General features: G+C 37.2%; 1 protein-coding gene across 1 annotated transcript in view; it reads right to left on the bottom strand.

Annotated features, from left to right (window-relative positions):
* Positions 1-12,101, bottom strand: part of IFA-4 (Lamin A C) — a 63,356-nt gene that overhangs the window by 34,217 nt on the left and 17,038 nt on the right. The window contains exons 2-3 of the mRNA XM_051215296.1: positions 2,702-2,910; positions 426-612 (exon numbers count right to left, since the gene is read on the bottom strand). Of these exons, the coding sequence (XP_051068500.1) occupies positions 426-612; positions 2,702-2,910 (396 nt within the window). The remainder of the gene's footprint in view (positions 1-425; positions 613-2,701; positions 2,911-12,101) is intronic.

Below are 12,101 nucleotides of genomic sequence, written 5' to 3'. Positions count from 1 at the left end.
GACGATGGAAATTGATAGGACATATATTGCGGAAATCGCCAATCTGCATCACGAAGCAAGCCCTAACTTAGAATCCTGAAGGGAAGAGGAAAAGAGGAAGGTCAAAGAACACATTACGTCGGAAAATATAAGCACATATGAAAAGGATGATTAACAACTGGAAAGAGCTGAAGAGAATCGCTTAGAACAGGGATGGCTGGAGAGTGCTGGTGGGCATCCTATGCCCCTCCACGAGAAGTAACAGAAGTATGTAGGTAACCAAAATCCGATCTTGACAAATAAAATCTCCATATAGACAATACTTTTGACATATCCAACCAAATTCAATTCATTATACAATTAATTATGTAATCGATATTATAAAATTAAAGTTGAAAAAAAAGTGACATAAAAATTTACTTGTCTATTTTAAATCTTTAATTTACTTTATGCAACTGACTATTCGCTTGTTTCTGTTGTTCAGCTGTTGTACGCCATCGATGTGCCTCCTCTTCCGCTTGTTTAATATGACGTTCTAATTGAAGTTTATCAGCATCTTTAATACTAGATTCTTTTAAAGCATCATCAAGTTGTTTTGCCAAACGTTGATTATTTTGATTTAATTGATTAATTCTAAAAGTGTAAAAGTAGGATGTAAGTAGTTTGTATGAAATATACTACTATTTAGAGTTAGTTGACAAGAAACCCTAAGGGTCATTTGAATATTTAACAACTTGAAATCTCATTCATTACCAAAATTAGTTAAACAAATCAGTCAGTCAACTAAGAGTTACTGTACAACTTCAGTGGAATTCTCATTAAGAACAAGAATAAAAAAGCTTGTGAAAATATTGCCCGAATTTTCGTTATGTTTAAAGTGGGAAATGGAACTTTTCACTAGCATTATCAAAACAAAATTGTTAATCCTAATAACAACACACGTAGGCTTGTATTGAACAAGAACGCGATTGGGCGGGGAGTGAAATGGGATATATTCGAGAACAACGTTACAGAACATCTCACTAAAATCTGTGAACCATACAGTAAATACTTCATTTGAAAAGTGTCAGTCCATTGTCTCGAAGTTGACTGTTCCTTTTGCAAATATTTGTCCATTGTCTCAGATTTCATTGCTCCTGCATCTTCATACCAATTACCTACCGTTCCCGTTCTTTCCTTCTCAATCCTCTACTGAAATACGTTCTATTCCTGACTACTACTTATTTGGATATAAGTAGCTCACACCACAAGGTGACATGAAGAAAAGAATTTCATGTAATGATTACTAACCAAATTAATCATAGATTGTACACAATAAATTATTAGGAGAATCGACTCAACTAAATTAACTGAATGAAAAAAATAACTGAAACTGTTCCTTTGATCACAGTAATGAAGCTTTCAAAATCAAGAATGATAAATTAGAGACAATGTGAGTATATGTATATGTACACAACTGCTTTATAATAATGTTAACTATTATTATTGGTAAATATTGATAGTGGCTAGCAGTGGAATTCAGGATGCGCGTCTCGTCCTATTTGGGACTCATCAGCTGGATGTACCTGCATCCCAGATTTAATATTCACTTTAGGACTCGAACCCAGTAGCGTTCGCTTCAAACGCCACTCAACTGAACAAGCAGGTGGCTATCAAGACTCAGTAGCTAAGTGGATAACGCGATGGTATTTGAAGCAAACGGTACTGGGTTCGATTTCCAGAGTGAACATTAACCCTGGGATGCAGGACGAAACGGTGTCCTGGATCCCACTGCTGACCACTATCCATCTTTACTTACAAACATCTTAGTAAAGTTTGAAAACCCTACAGTGAATAATTCATTTGCAAAATGTCAATCAACCATCTCAGACTTCATTGTTCCTTCATTTCCATACCAATCATTCTCTGCTCTCGTTCTCTTCTCTTCAATCTTCTTAACCTTCTGCCCACCAGCAATTTCACTTTCAATTCACGATACATACTACTTATATCTATCAATACAAGCAGTATTTGACCACAGATGTCTTAGAAATATTGCTCGCATCTGCTGGGATCACCGGGTAAGTAATAGTGAGATTAGACGCAGGGTATTAGGGAATGATGGTAAACCGGTTGATGAGGTTGTTAATCTTCATCAACTGAGATGGTTGGGCCACGTGTTACGTATGCCTGAATACCGATTACCACGACGCGTAATGCTAACCGGTGTTCGGGATGGTTAGAAGAAAGTTAGGTCAAACAAAACGTGGCATCAGCCCTTGAACTCACCAGCTTCTAGTCTGAGCCATGTTGGTAGATGCAGACTACTTGGTTGGGGTCCGCGTGACTATCTTAACCAATGGTTGGAGACTCTTGGTGACATGGCTCAAAATCGATCACAATGTCGTAGGTGTATACACTAGTTGTATTCCCTTAAACTATGAAATGAAAATCACTTCACATCTTTCTTTCTACGAACTAATTCTTTCTTCCTGTACTATACTTTTATATGCAATCTTTCTTCAATATATATCACCCCCTTTGAAGTAACTACTTCTATGTATCCAATGTTCATCTTGCTGTGCTAATGAGTGAGGTGTGGCAACTTGGACCGGTGAACATATGTGCCTGGTCCTACGTTGTAGCTGACTGACTGACTGATATCTATCAATATCCATAGCATATATCACAATACAATAACAAAAGTTTGTTTTTTTCAAAATCAAATAAATATACTACTTACTGATCTTGTTTATTTCTTATAGTCTGTTGTAAATGTGCAATTTTAGCTAAACTATCAGCTTTTTCACGTTCACATTCATCAACTAAATGTCTTAATTGTTTTAATTCTGTATTATACATTGAACGAATTTTTTCAGTTTCTTTAGATAAACGATTAATTGAACCATTATCATTCATTAATTTTTTATTTTGTTCAGATAAAATACGCATCTGAAAACAACAATAAAAGTTATTTTTATGAAATAAAAGAGAAATTTGATATCAGAAAGGGTTTTGTAAAGATTGTAGTAATTTCAATAGTTGAGATCAGACCCAGTTGTGAAATAGTAACTCACTGATGACAATAGTGGATTTGTTGCTCAATTTCGTGGGTTATTTGAAGTTAGACATTAACACTGTTAGATGCCGGCCATCTCAGTGGTCTAATGGTTGGGCGCTCGCGCACGAGACTGATAGGTCCTGGGTTCGAACCTCACGAAGTGTGATCGTGTATGCGCACTGCTGAGAAGTTCCACAATAGGACGAAACGGCCGTGCAGTGGTTTCAGGTTTTCCATGGTGCTCTAGCTTCAGTTGACTTATGATCTCAACCATTAAATAGTTGTAAATAATCAAATATTCGATGTATATTTTGAATCCGAAAACAGTCAGGAATATTATAATAACTCACTAACCAAGTACATGTTGGCACTAATCATCGTTGAATTATACATTATTTATATGATGTTACTTAGATGCTTAAAACGAAGTATATGCAACTAAGTTTGAATCTGTGACATGATGGGTTCTATTTCCGGATAGAGTCACGAGCGTGCACAACTGAGGAGTCCTGCTATAGAATGAAACGGATCTCTAGTAATTTATGGTTTTTAATGACAACCTCAATTGGATCAGTCCTGTTATATCCTGACGAGAATATTGAATAGTAACTATTGAAAACTATTTATGAACTAATACCATACATATAATTTTATTGTATAATTGTTAGGTAGCGAAACTATGCAGATTCATGTTTCTCCTATCGTAAGCTTCATTTTGATTCACAGACTATTATTATACGGTTTGCCGTTCTTGAGTTATGTCCAGTCTATTAATTACAGTTTCCCACATTCACAACCACTTTTGGATAGATCTTGTACAAATGTTATTTTCTATTTTATGATACGATGTGGTTTGTTTGAATTTTATATAAACCGAGTATGCTTGAAGTAAATGATTCGCATAGTGGAAGCTGTTATTGGTGTTCTGAAGTGAACGGGCAGGGCTAGGCAGGAAGAAGAACTGATAAGGAATTTAGACTACTCGTATGGATTTATGCGTCATTGGTCCATTCGATAAATCACTGTTCTCTGATTGGTGGTATCATCACGTTATAAATTAATAGGGTATAAGGCCACAAGTTATAACAATTCTATAACGAATACAAATTGTAAACTATAAACTGGAAGTTTAAAGTGTTAATCGCTACATCACATCTCCATTATACATATTATTCTAAGTAAATACTATACAAAAACGGATATATTTCAATTTCAGTAAGAAGTGATATGTTTTTTGTAATCCTATGCGTTATATCAAGTTATGAAGAACTCGACAATAATTTTTCAGTGAATTACAAAGGGGTGTTTAGATCGCTGTGTTCATGTTAATAATAAACTAATAAAGTTGGATAGATCTTTATAATCAAATCAATATTGATTCAGTTGTATTTTATGTTCAAAAGTTATATTCACTGTAGTGTGGTCTGTGATCTGTATCATACCAAACTGTCATTAGAAATCTCTTATCTTTGCTTATTAATTTAACTTCAATGTTTCTATGTCAACAACTCATTCATTTACTTTTCTATGTAAAAATATCTAATTTAATTCGTGAATTTTTAATTGAGATCATGAACCGATTGATGTTAGACCACCTTCGAAACCTGAAAGCACTGGACGGCTGTTTCGTCCTATTATGGGGCTCCTCAACAGTGCGCATCCACAATCCCGCTCGCGGGATTCGAACCCATAGCCTTAAGTCTCGTGAGCGAACGCTTAGCCTCTAGATCACTGAATCGGCATCCAATGGTGTTAGTGTTTAACATCAACATCGTGAATTTTTACTTAATCTATTCGAAAAAAGAAAAAGTACCAAATATTAGATGACTGAAAGTTGTTAGCAAAAACAACTGTCAAGAAACTCCACCTTAAATTTTATGGGAACTGACATTCTCTATAGGATTTAAAACCACACCGCAGAGCTTTACAGTCTAAGACTTTATATCTGACCTATTTCAGCCACAGATGATCTCCTTCAGAACTTAAATCTTTACAACTGATTAATCACTAAGTAATAATCAACGTCTTTTTTATCTGATTCTTTAATGTCGATCAAATTCCACCAATCAAGTTATTACAGTTACCTCCAGTCACTCAATACCTCGATATAGTACGCATATAGACTAATAGAATTCAATCAACATTAAAAGAGTAATCTCAATGGTTGAGATCATGAGTTAATTGATGCTAGACCACCATGAAAAGCCTGAAAGCACTGAACGACCATTACATCCTATTGCGGGACTAAAAGAGTAGACAAATATGATATCAATCATTTTGATGAAGTTTTGTTCTCTGAGTTGGATGGCACGACCAAACCATCCAACTCAGAGAACAAAACTCCATTAAAATCATCCACCTGACCTACAAATCTTCACCATCTCATGATCTCAATCATGAATTAATTACCAATTAAATCTTAAGTTAACAATATTACCCAAGTAACTATTTCGCTATTCAATTGAGTTAGTTAGTTACTTCAGCAAATCATCAGATAACAATAACAGATAGTTTTTTTTTCTCTTTTTTTTGGTCAAAAAAATAAGACTTTAACTGGATATAAACTATTTGATTTTATGTGATATTCTAATGTCCATTATCAGGATTATTTTTTCATTGTTTCCTACCTATGAGACTATAATTGATCATACATTCTACTGATTGGTGATAAATAAATACTGTTAGTTATATTCTATAAAATTTGTTTAATATCAATATATTGGTATCTGAGTATGAATAGACAACCGTCTCTCTCTCTCTCTCTCTATGTGTGTGTGTGTGTGGTTTATCAATGTAAACATAAATCTGTGCCATTAAAGAAAAAATAAACAAAGTTACCACAGATTTCAACATTAAAGAATATGTTACATTAAAATACTCAAAATGAAACCTACACATGTACATATATATATGTCTTCTATTATTCAATATGATAAAAGTTGGATTGACAAATTACCTATTATGATTTACAATGCCTCATTGATCATTTGAAACAAATCCACATAAGATGAAATCTTAGAAATTGAATTGAGCTAACATAATAATACGGACTAACTCCGCCTGTAGCCCTTATAGGGTTACTGCCGGTCCCAAGCCCGGGTAAAGGAGGAGGGTTGGGCATGAGGTTAGCGTCCCCATCCCGTAGAAAACTAACTCGCAAAAAAACGCTTACCAGAAAAAATAATCCAAACCATTTTAACTCTGTCCTGCGAGTTAGAAGGTCTTCATTTAGAAGAATTATGACGCTTCATGGTGAAAGCCGAGTTCCTTCGGAAGCCACGAGGCCGATGCCCCTTCTAACAACCAGAGCAAAAATTTTTATAGGTACATGGAATGTTCGAACAATGTGGGAAACCGGGAAGACCAGTCAAATAGCAATGGAAATGAGGAGATACAACTTAGCAGTACTGGGAATCAGCGAAACCCACTGGACCCAAGCTGGACAGAAAAGGCTAGCTACGGGAGAGATGCTGCTACACTCCGGTCACGAAGAGGACAATGCTCCACACATTCAGGGAGTCGCTCTTATGCTGTCCAAAGTAGCACGAAATGCACTTGTAGGATGGGAATCTCACGGATCCAGAATCATCAAAGTATCATTCAAAACAAAGAAGGAGGGGATCTTAATGAATATTATCCAATGTTATGCACCCACCAATGATAGCAACGACGACATTAAAGATCAATTCTACGAGCGGCTGCAGTCAATCATAGAGAAATGCCCAAGGAGGGACCTAACTATTCTTATGGGAGATCTAAATGCCAAAGTTGGAATAGACAACACTGGATATGAAGATATTATGGGACGACATGGACTGGGACAGAGAAAGGAAAATGGAGAAAGATTTGCAAATCTATGTGCATTCAACAAATTAGTCATAGGAGGCACAATATTTCCACACAAGCGTATACACAAGGCTACATGGATCTCACCGGACCACACCACAGAGAACCAAATAGATCATATTTGCATCAACAAAAAATTCCGAAGGACAATCGAAGACGTGAGAACCAGGAGAGGTGCTGACGTAGCTTCAGATCACCACCTAGTTGTAGCCAATTTAAAACTGAAGCTGAAAAAGAACTGAACAAGTGGACAAACAGCACTACAAAGGTTCGATACAGCCTTCCTTCGAGATACTGACAAACTCAATGAATTCAAGATAGCTCTCAACAACAGGTTCCAAGCCTTACAAGATCTACTGAAGGAATAAGAAACTACTATGGAGGACAACTAGAAAGGTATCAAAGAAGCATTGATTTCAACGTGTCAAGAGGTTCTGGGCCTAAAGAAACACCATCATAAGGAATGGATCTCTATAGAAACACTGGAGAGGATCAAAGAAAGGAAAAACAAGAAGACAGCAATTAACAACAGCCGAACACGAACATAGAAGTTCCAAGCACAAGCTGAGTACATAGAAGCAAACAAGTGAGTGAAGAAGAGCATTAGAGCCGACAAGAAGAAATATGTGAAAGAACTATCAACGACGGCGGAAAAAGCTGCAAGGGAAAGAAATATGAAACAGCTTCACGATACAACGAAGAAACTAGCAGGAAAATACAGTAAACCAGGGAGGCCGGTCAAAGACAAAGAAGGCAAGCCAATTACCGAAATTCAACAACAACGGAACAGATGGGTGGAATACTTCGAGGAACTCCTGAATAGGCCGGCTCCAATGAATCCACCGGACATCGAAGCGGCACACATAGATCTTCCTATAGATGTCAACCCACCAACGACGGAAGAAATTAGAATGGCCATCAGACAAATCAAGAACGGGAAAGCAGCAGGACCCGACAACATACCAGCTGAAGCACTGAAATCAGACATCGAAGCAACCACAAGCATGTTTTATCTTCTGTTCAAAAAGATTTGGGAGGAGGAACAAGTGCCGACGGACTGGAAAGAAGGACACCTCATCAAGATTCCAAAGAAAGGAGATCTGAGCAAATGTGAAAACTACAGAGGTATTACACTACTGTCAATACCAGGGAAAGTCTTCAACAGATTGTTGCTGAACCGGATGAAGGATGCAGTAGACGCCCAACTTCGAGATCAACAAGCTGGATTCCGTAAGGATCGGTCGTGCACAGACCAAATTGCAACACTACGGATCATCGTCGAACAATCAGTTGAGTGGAACCCGTCACTATACATCAACTTCATTGATTATGAAAAGGCATTCGACAGTGTAGATAGGAGGACATTATGGAAACTTCTTCGACACTACGGAGTTCCTGAGAAGACTGTCAATATTATCCGGAACTCATACGACGGACTACAGTGCAAAGTAGTGCATGGAGGACAGCTGACAGATGCATTCCAAGTAAGGACCGGAGTCAGACAAGGCTGTTTACTCTCTCCCTTCCTCTTTCTTCTGGTGGTCGACTGGATTATGAAGACCTCGACATCTGAGGAAAACACGGAATACAATGGACAGCTCAGAATCAATTAGACGATTTGGACTTCGCAGATGACCTAGCCCTCCTATCACGTACACACGAACAGATACAGATGAAGACAGCCAGTGTAGCAGCAGTCTCTGCATCAGTAGGCCTCAGTATACACAAAGGGAAAACCAAAGTCCTCAAATTCAAAGCGGAAAACAACAATCCAATCACTATTGATGGCGAAACTCTGGAAGATGTAGAGTCCTTCACATACCTAGGAAGCATCATCGATGAACAAGGAGGTTCAGATGCAGACGTAAAGGCGAGGATCGGAAAAGCAAGGGTCGCATTCCTACAATTGAAGAACATATGGAACTCAAAACAACTTTCAACCAATATCAAAGTGAGAATTTGCAATACGAACGTCAAGGCAGTTCTACTGTATGGAGCTGAAACTTGGAGAACTACAACAACCACAATCAAGAAAGTACAAGTATTTATAAATAGCTGCCTACGCAAGATACTCAACATCCATTGGCCGGATACCATCAGCAATAGCCTTCTGTGGGAGAGAACAAACCAACTTCCAGCTGAAGAAGAAATTAGGAAAAGACGATGGAAATTGATAGGACATACATTACGCAAATCGTCAAACTGCATCACGAGACAAGCCCTAACTTGGAATCCTGAAGGGAAGCGAAAAAGAGGAAGGCCAAAGAACACATTGCGTCGGATAATAGAAGCAGATATGAAAACGACGAATTACAACTGGACGGAGCTAGAAAGGATTGCCCAGGACAGGGTTGGATGGAGAATGCTGGTGAGCGGCCTATGCTCCTTCACGAGGAGTAACAGGCGTAAGTAAGTAAGTAATAATACGGACTAAGAAATATACAAATAAATTCATTTATCAGAAAAATTCACTTAGCTTGAGTCAATTATTCACTATTATTCATTTTCTAATAGATTTCTATGATCATGTCAGATTCAATATGAGTACTGTTAAAGGTATGAGGGCATTTATCACTTCCCGGTTGCTCACACCGTGGAAGGGTTCTTCTAGAGGTACCTGAAAAGGAAATAGGATTAGAGGTGGTCTTAGTGACTTGGGAGCGTGACCGCAGTGCCCAAGGGAAAACTGCTTGAGGTCGGTCACACACGACCTTTTTGGTGGGTAATTTTTGTGTTAGCTTCGTACTTGTTGAGACCTTACCACCGGAGACGGATATCAGTGGGATAAGGTGAAGTGTGCATTATTAGGGTCGACCTTTTCTGACCCCACCCCTCCTTCTGGGAAGGCAGCATCGTTGTTATGCTGGTTGTCTGAAGAAAACACCTTACTGCCGTCACACATCTGTACAGTGAGCAGTACGACTTCGCCTTCAGACCTTGGATTTGTTGCTTTTAGTCTTACCTTTATTCAGCCGACCTGGTTGGCATGGTAGGACCTTGAGTAGCGATTTTTCCAGCCAGTATAGCTCGATTGGTTCATCATGATAGGCAAACCCGATCACCATATCAAGGTAGCAGCAAAGGTTGGGCAGATTCAATACAGTTATAAATAAATCTACTAATTATTGTTTTATTAAATGAAGTACCAATTAGATCGACACGTGAATTCAACTTTGAAAATACTACAATTTCCACAAATCCCTATTCTGATATAATGCATGTGCTCATTAGTGATTAGCTTCAAGATGGATTTCCTGGAGCTCTCGTGAAAAATCGTGACCAGTGTTGTTCAGTCCGTATCGGATGTGAGATATTTACCCACCTTAGACAATGAATGAAAGGTTGCACAAGATCACGAATCGATTGTAGTTAGACATTAACACTCAGTGGTCTAGGAGGTTAAGTGTTTGCAAGCAAAATCGAAGTTCCTAAGGGATCGTGTATGTTCAGTGCTTAGGAGTGCCATTTTAGAACGAGATGTCCATCCAATGCTTTCAAGTTTTCAATGATGGTTTAGCTTCTATCGACTCATGAATTCAACTATTAAAATCACTACAATCTCCACAAATGCCTATAATGAGTTAGCAATTAACAAAATATAATATTGATCTATAAGAGATTTCAACTGGAAAATTCTATTTTCTGACAAACATGGGGCATAAAAACTATTCAAAAAGTTGACTTTCTATATCAAACGAAATCATAGTAAGAAAACAGTATATATATATATATATATATATATATATATATATATATATATATAGTGTTCACTTCACATTACATAACGCTGAATACAACACATCACGTCCCAGTTAGTTTATTCATAGGATATATTTTGTTACTTAATTGGCACATTGATTAATAATGAGGAATAACATTTGACAATAGCTGTCATCCAGTGATTAAGTCATATATTTTCCATATCTTCCATTCTGATTAACTGAACTAAACAATTGTTTCTTTCGAGAAAAAGTCATTTCATTAGACAACTTATAGTGTGGACTTATTTGATGTAACACTGTAGTCTCTCGTATCAATGGCTATTAATTTTTAACTATTGAAATTCACTACATAAACAACTACATTTCTGAACAACTATTTTGACAAAAGTTATTATTTACCTTAATAGACTGTAATTGTTTTTTCTCCCTTTGTACTTACTAAATTATTTACGCCTGTTACTCCTTGTGGAGGAGCATAGGATGCCCACCAACACTCTCCATCCAACTCTGTCCTGGGCAAACCTTTCCAGCTCTTAATAATTTATTATACGACAATTTCGATGGCGATTCTTCTATGGATTAGTCACTTATAAGAAAAGTACACCCTGCCATATATGAGTATCGGTTCAAATTATCATATCACATTAGCGCGAGATTAAATCAAAATAAAATTCAAGACAGCAGTAGAAGTAGTAGAAGTCTCAGTGGTAGTAAAAAGGAAAGAATTTACTAATTATAAAGAATCTGACTTAAGCAAAGTAATAAATTCGCAGAATGAAAGGCATAAAATGGTTTCGAAACTCAAGATCTAGGACAAGATAGAAAGCGAACGAGTCCTCACTATTAAAGACGATTCTCAATAGTGTCATCCAACATTATTGCAATTGTCGGTCATGATAATCGAGAAGACCTAAACCAGGTTGTCTCGAATGACCTACATGATTCAGTTAAATCGTTAGTGGATTCAGAGACATAATACATGTTCTAACAATCTCGGTCGATAAAGATTCACTAATTCATCAACCGATTTACCATCCTAGTACTATGAACCTAACCACATCACAGCTAGCTCTATCGTCCCAACATACAAGAGTAACAGTTCTAGGACACATATATCCAAATACTAGTAACCAACGTATATTCCCTGCTTGAACAGGCCATACATCTCAGACACAAAGTAAAACTCAGCGAGTTGTTAAGTATATCGCCTCTTCGTTAGTAGATGGATATGTTGCTTATGCCACAAATGACACAAGTTGGTAAGCACTAATTGAACCTTCTGAATCTGCCCCAATATTTCGTCAGATACAATCACACTGACAATGTCTGTTCAATGAATTATCAATTAACATATACCTTCCATGTGGTAAGTCTGTGGGTAACAAACAACTAATAACTTAAAGAATTATTTACCCAATAAAATATCCTTTCTAGGTACAAGTTTATTATTAGTTAAAAAGATATAGAATCGTTATCACAAAGGGGGTTTTATGGAGATTGTAGTAGTCTAGCAA

The sequence above is a fragment of the Schistosoma haematobium genome, chromosome 2 (genome assembly GCF_000699445.3).
Source record: "Schistosoma haematobium chromosome 2, whole genome shotgun sequence".
Taxonomy (NCBI): domain Eukaryota; kingdom Metazoa; phylum Platyhelminthes; class Trematoda; order Strigeidida; family Schistosomatidae; genus Schistosoma; species Schistosoma haematobium.
This window is presented reverse-complemented; position numbering and strand designations above follow the sequence as displayed.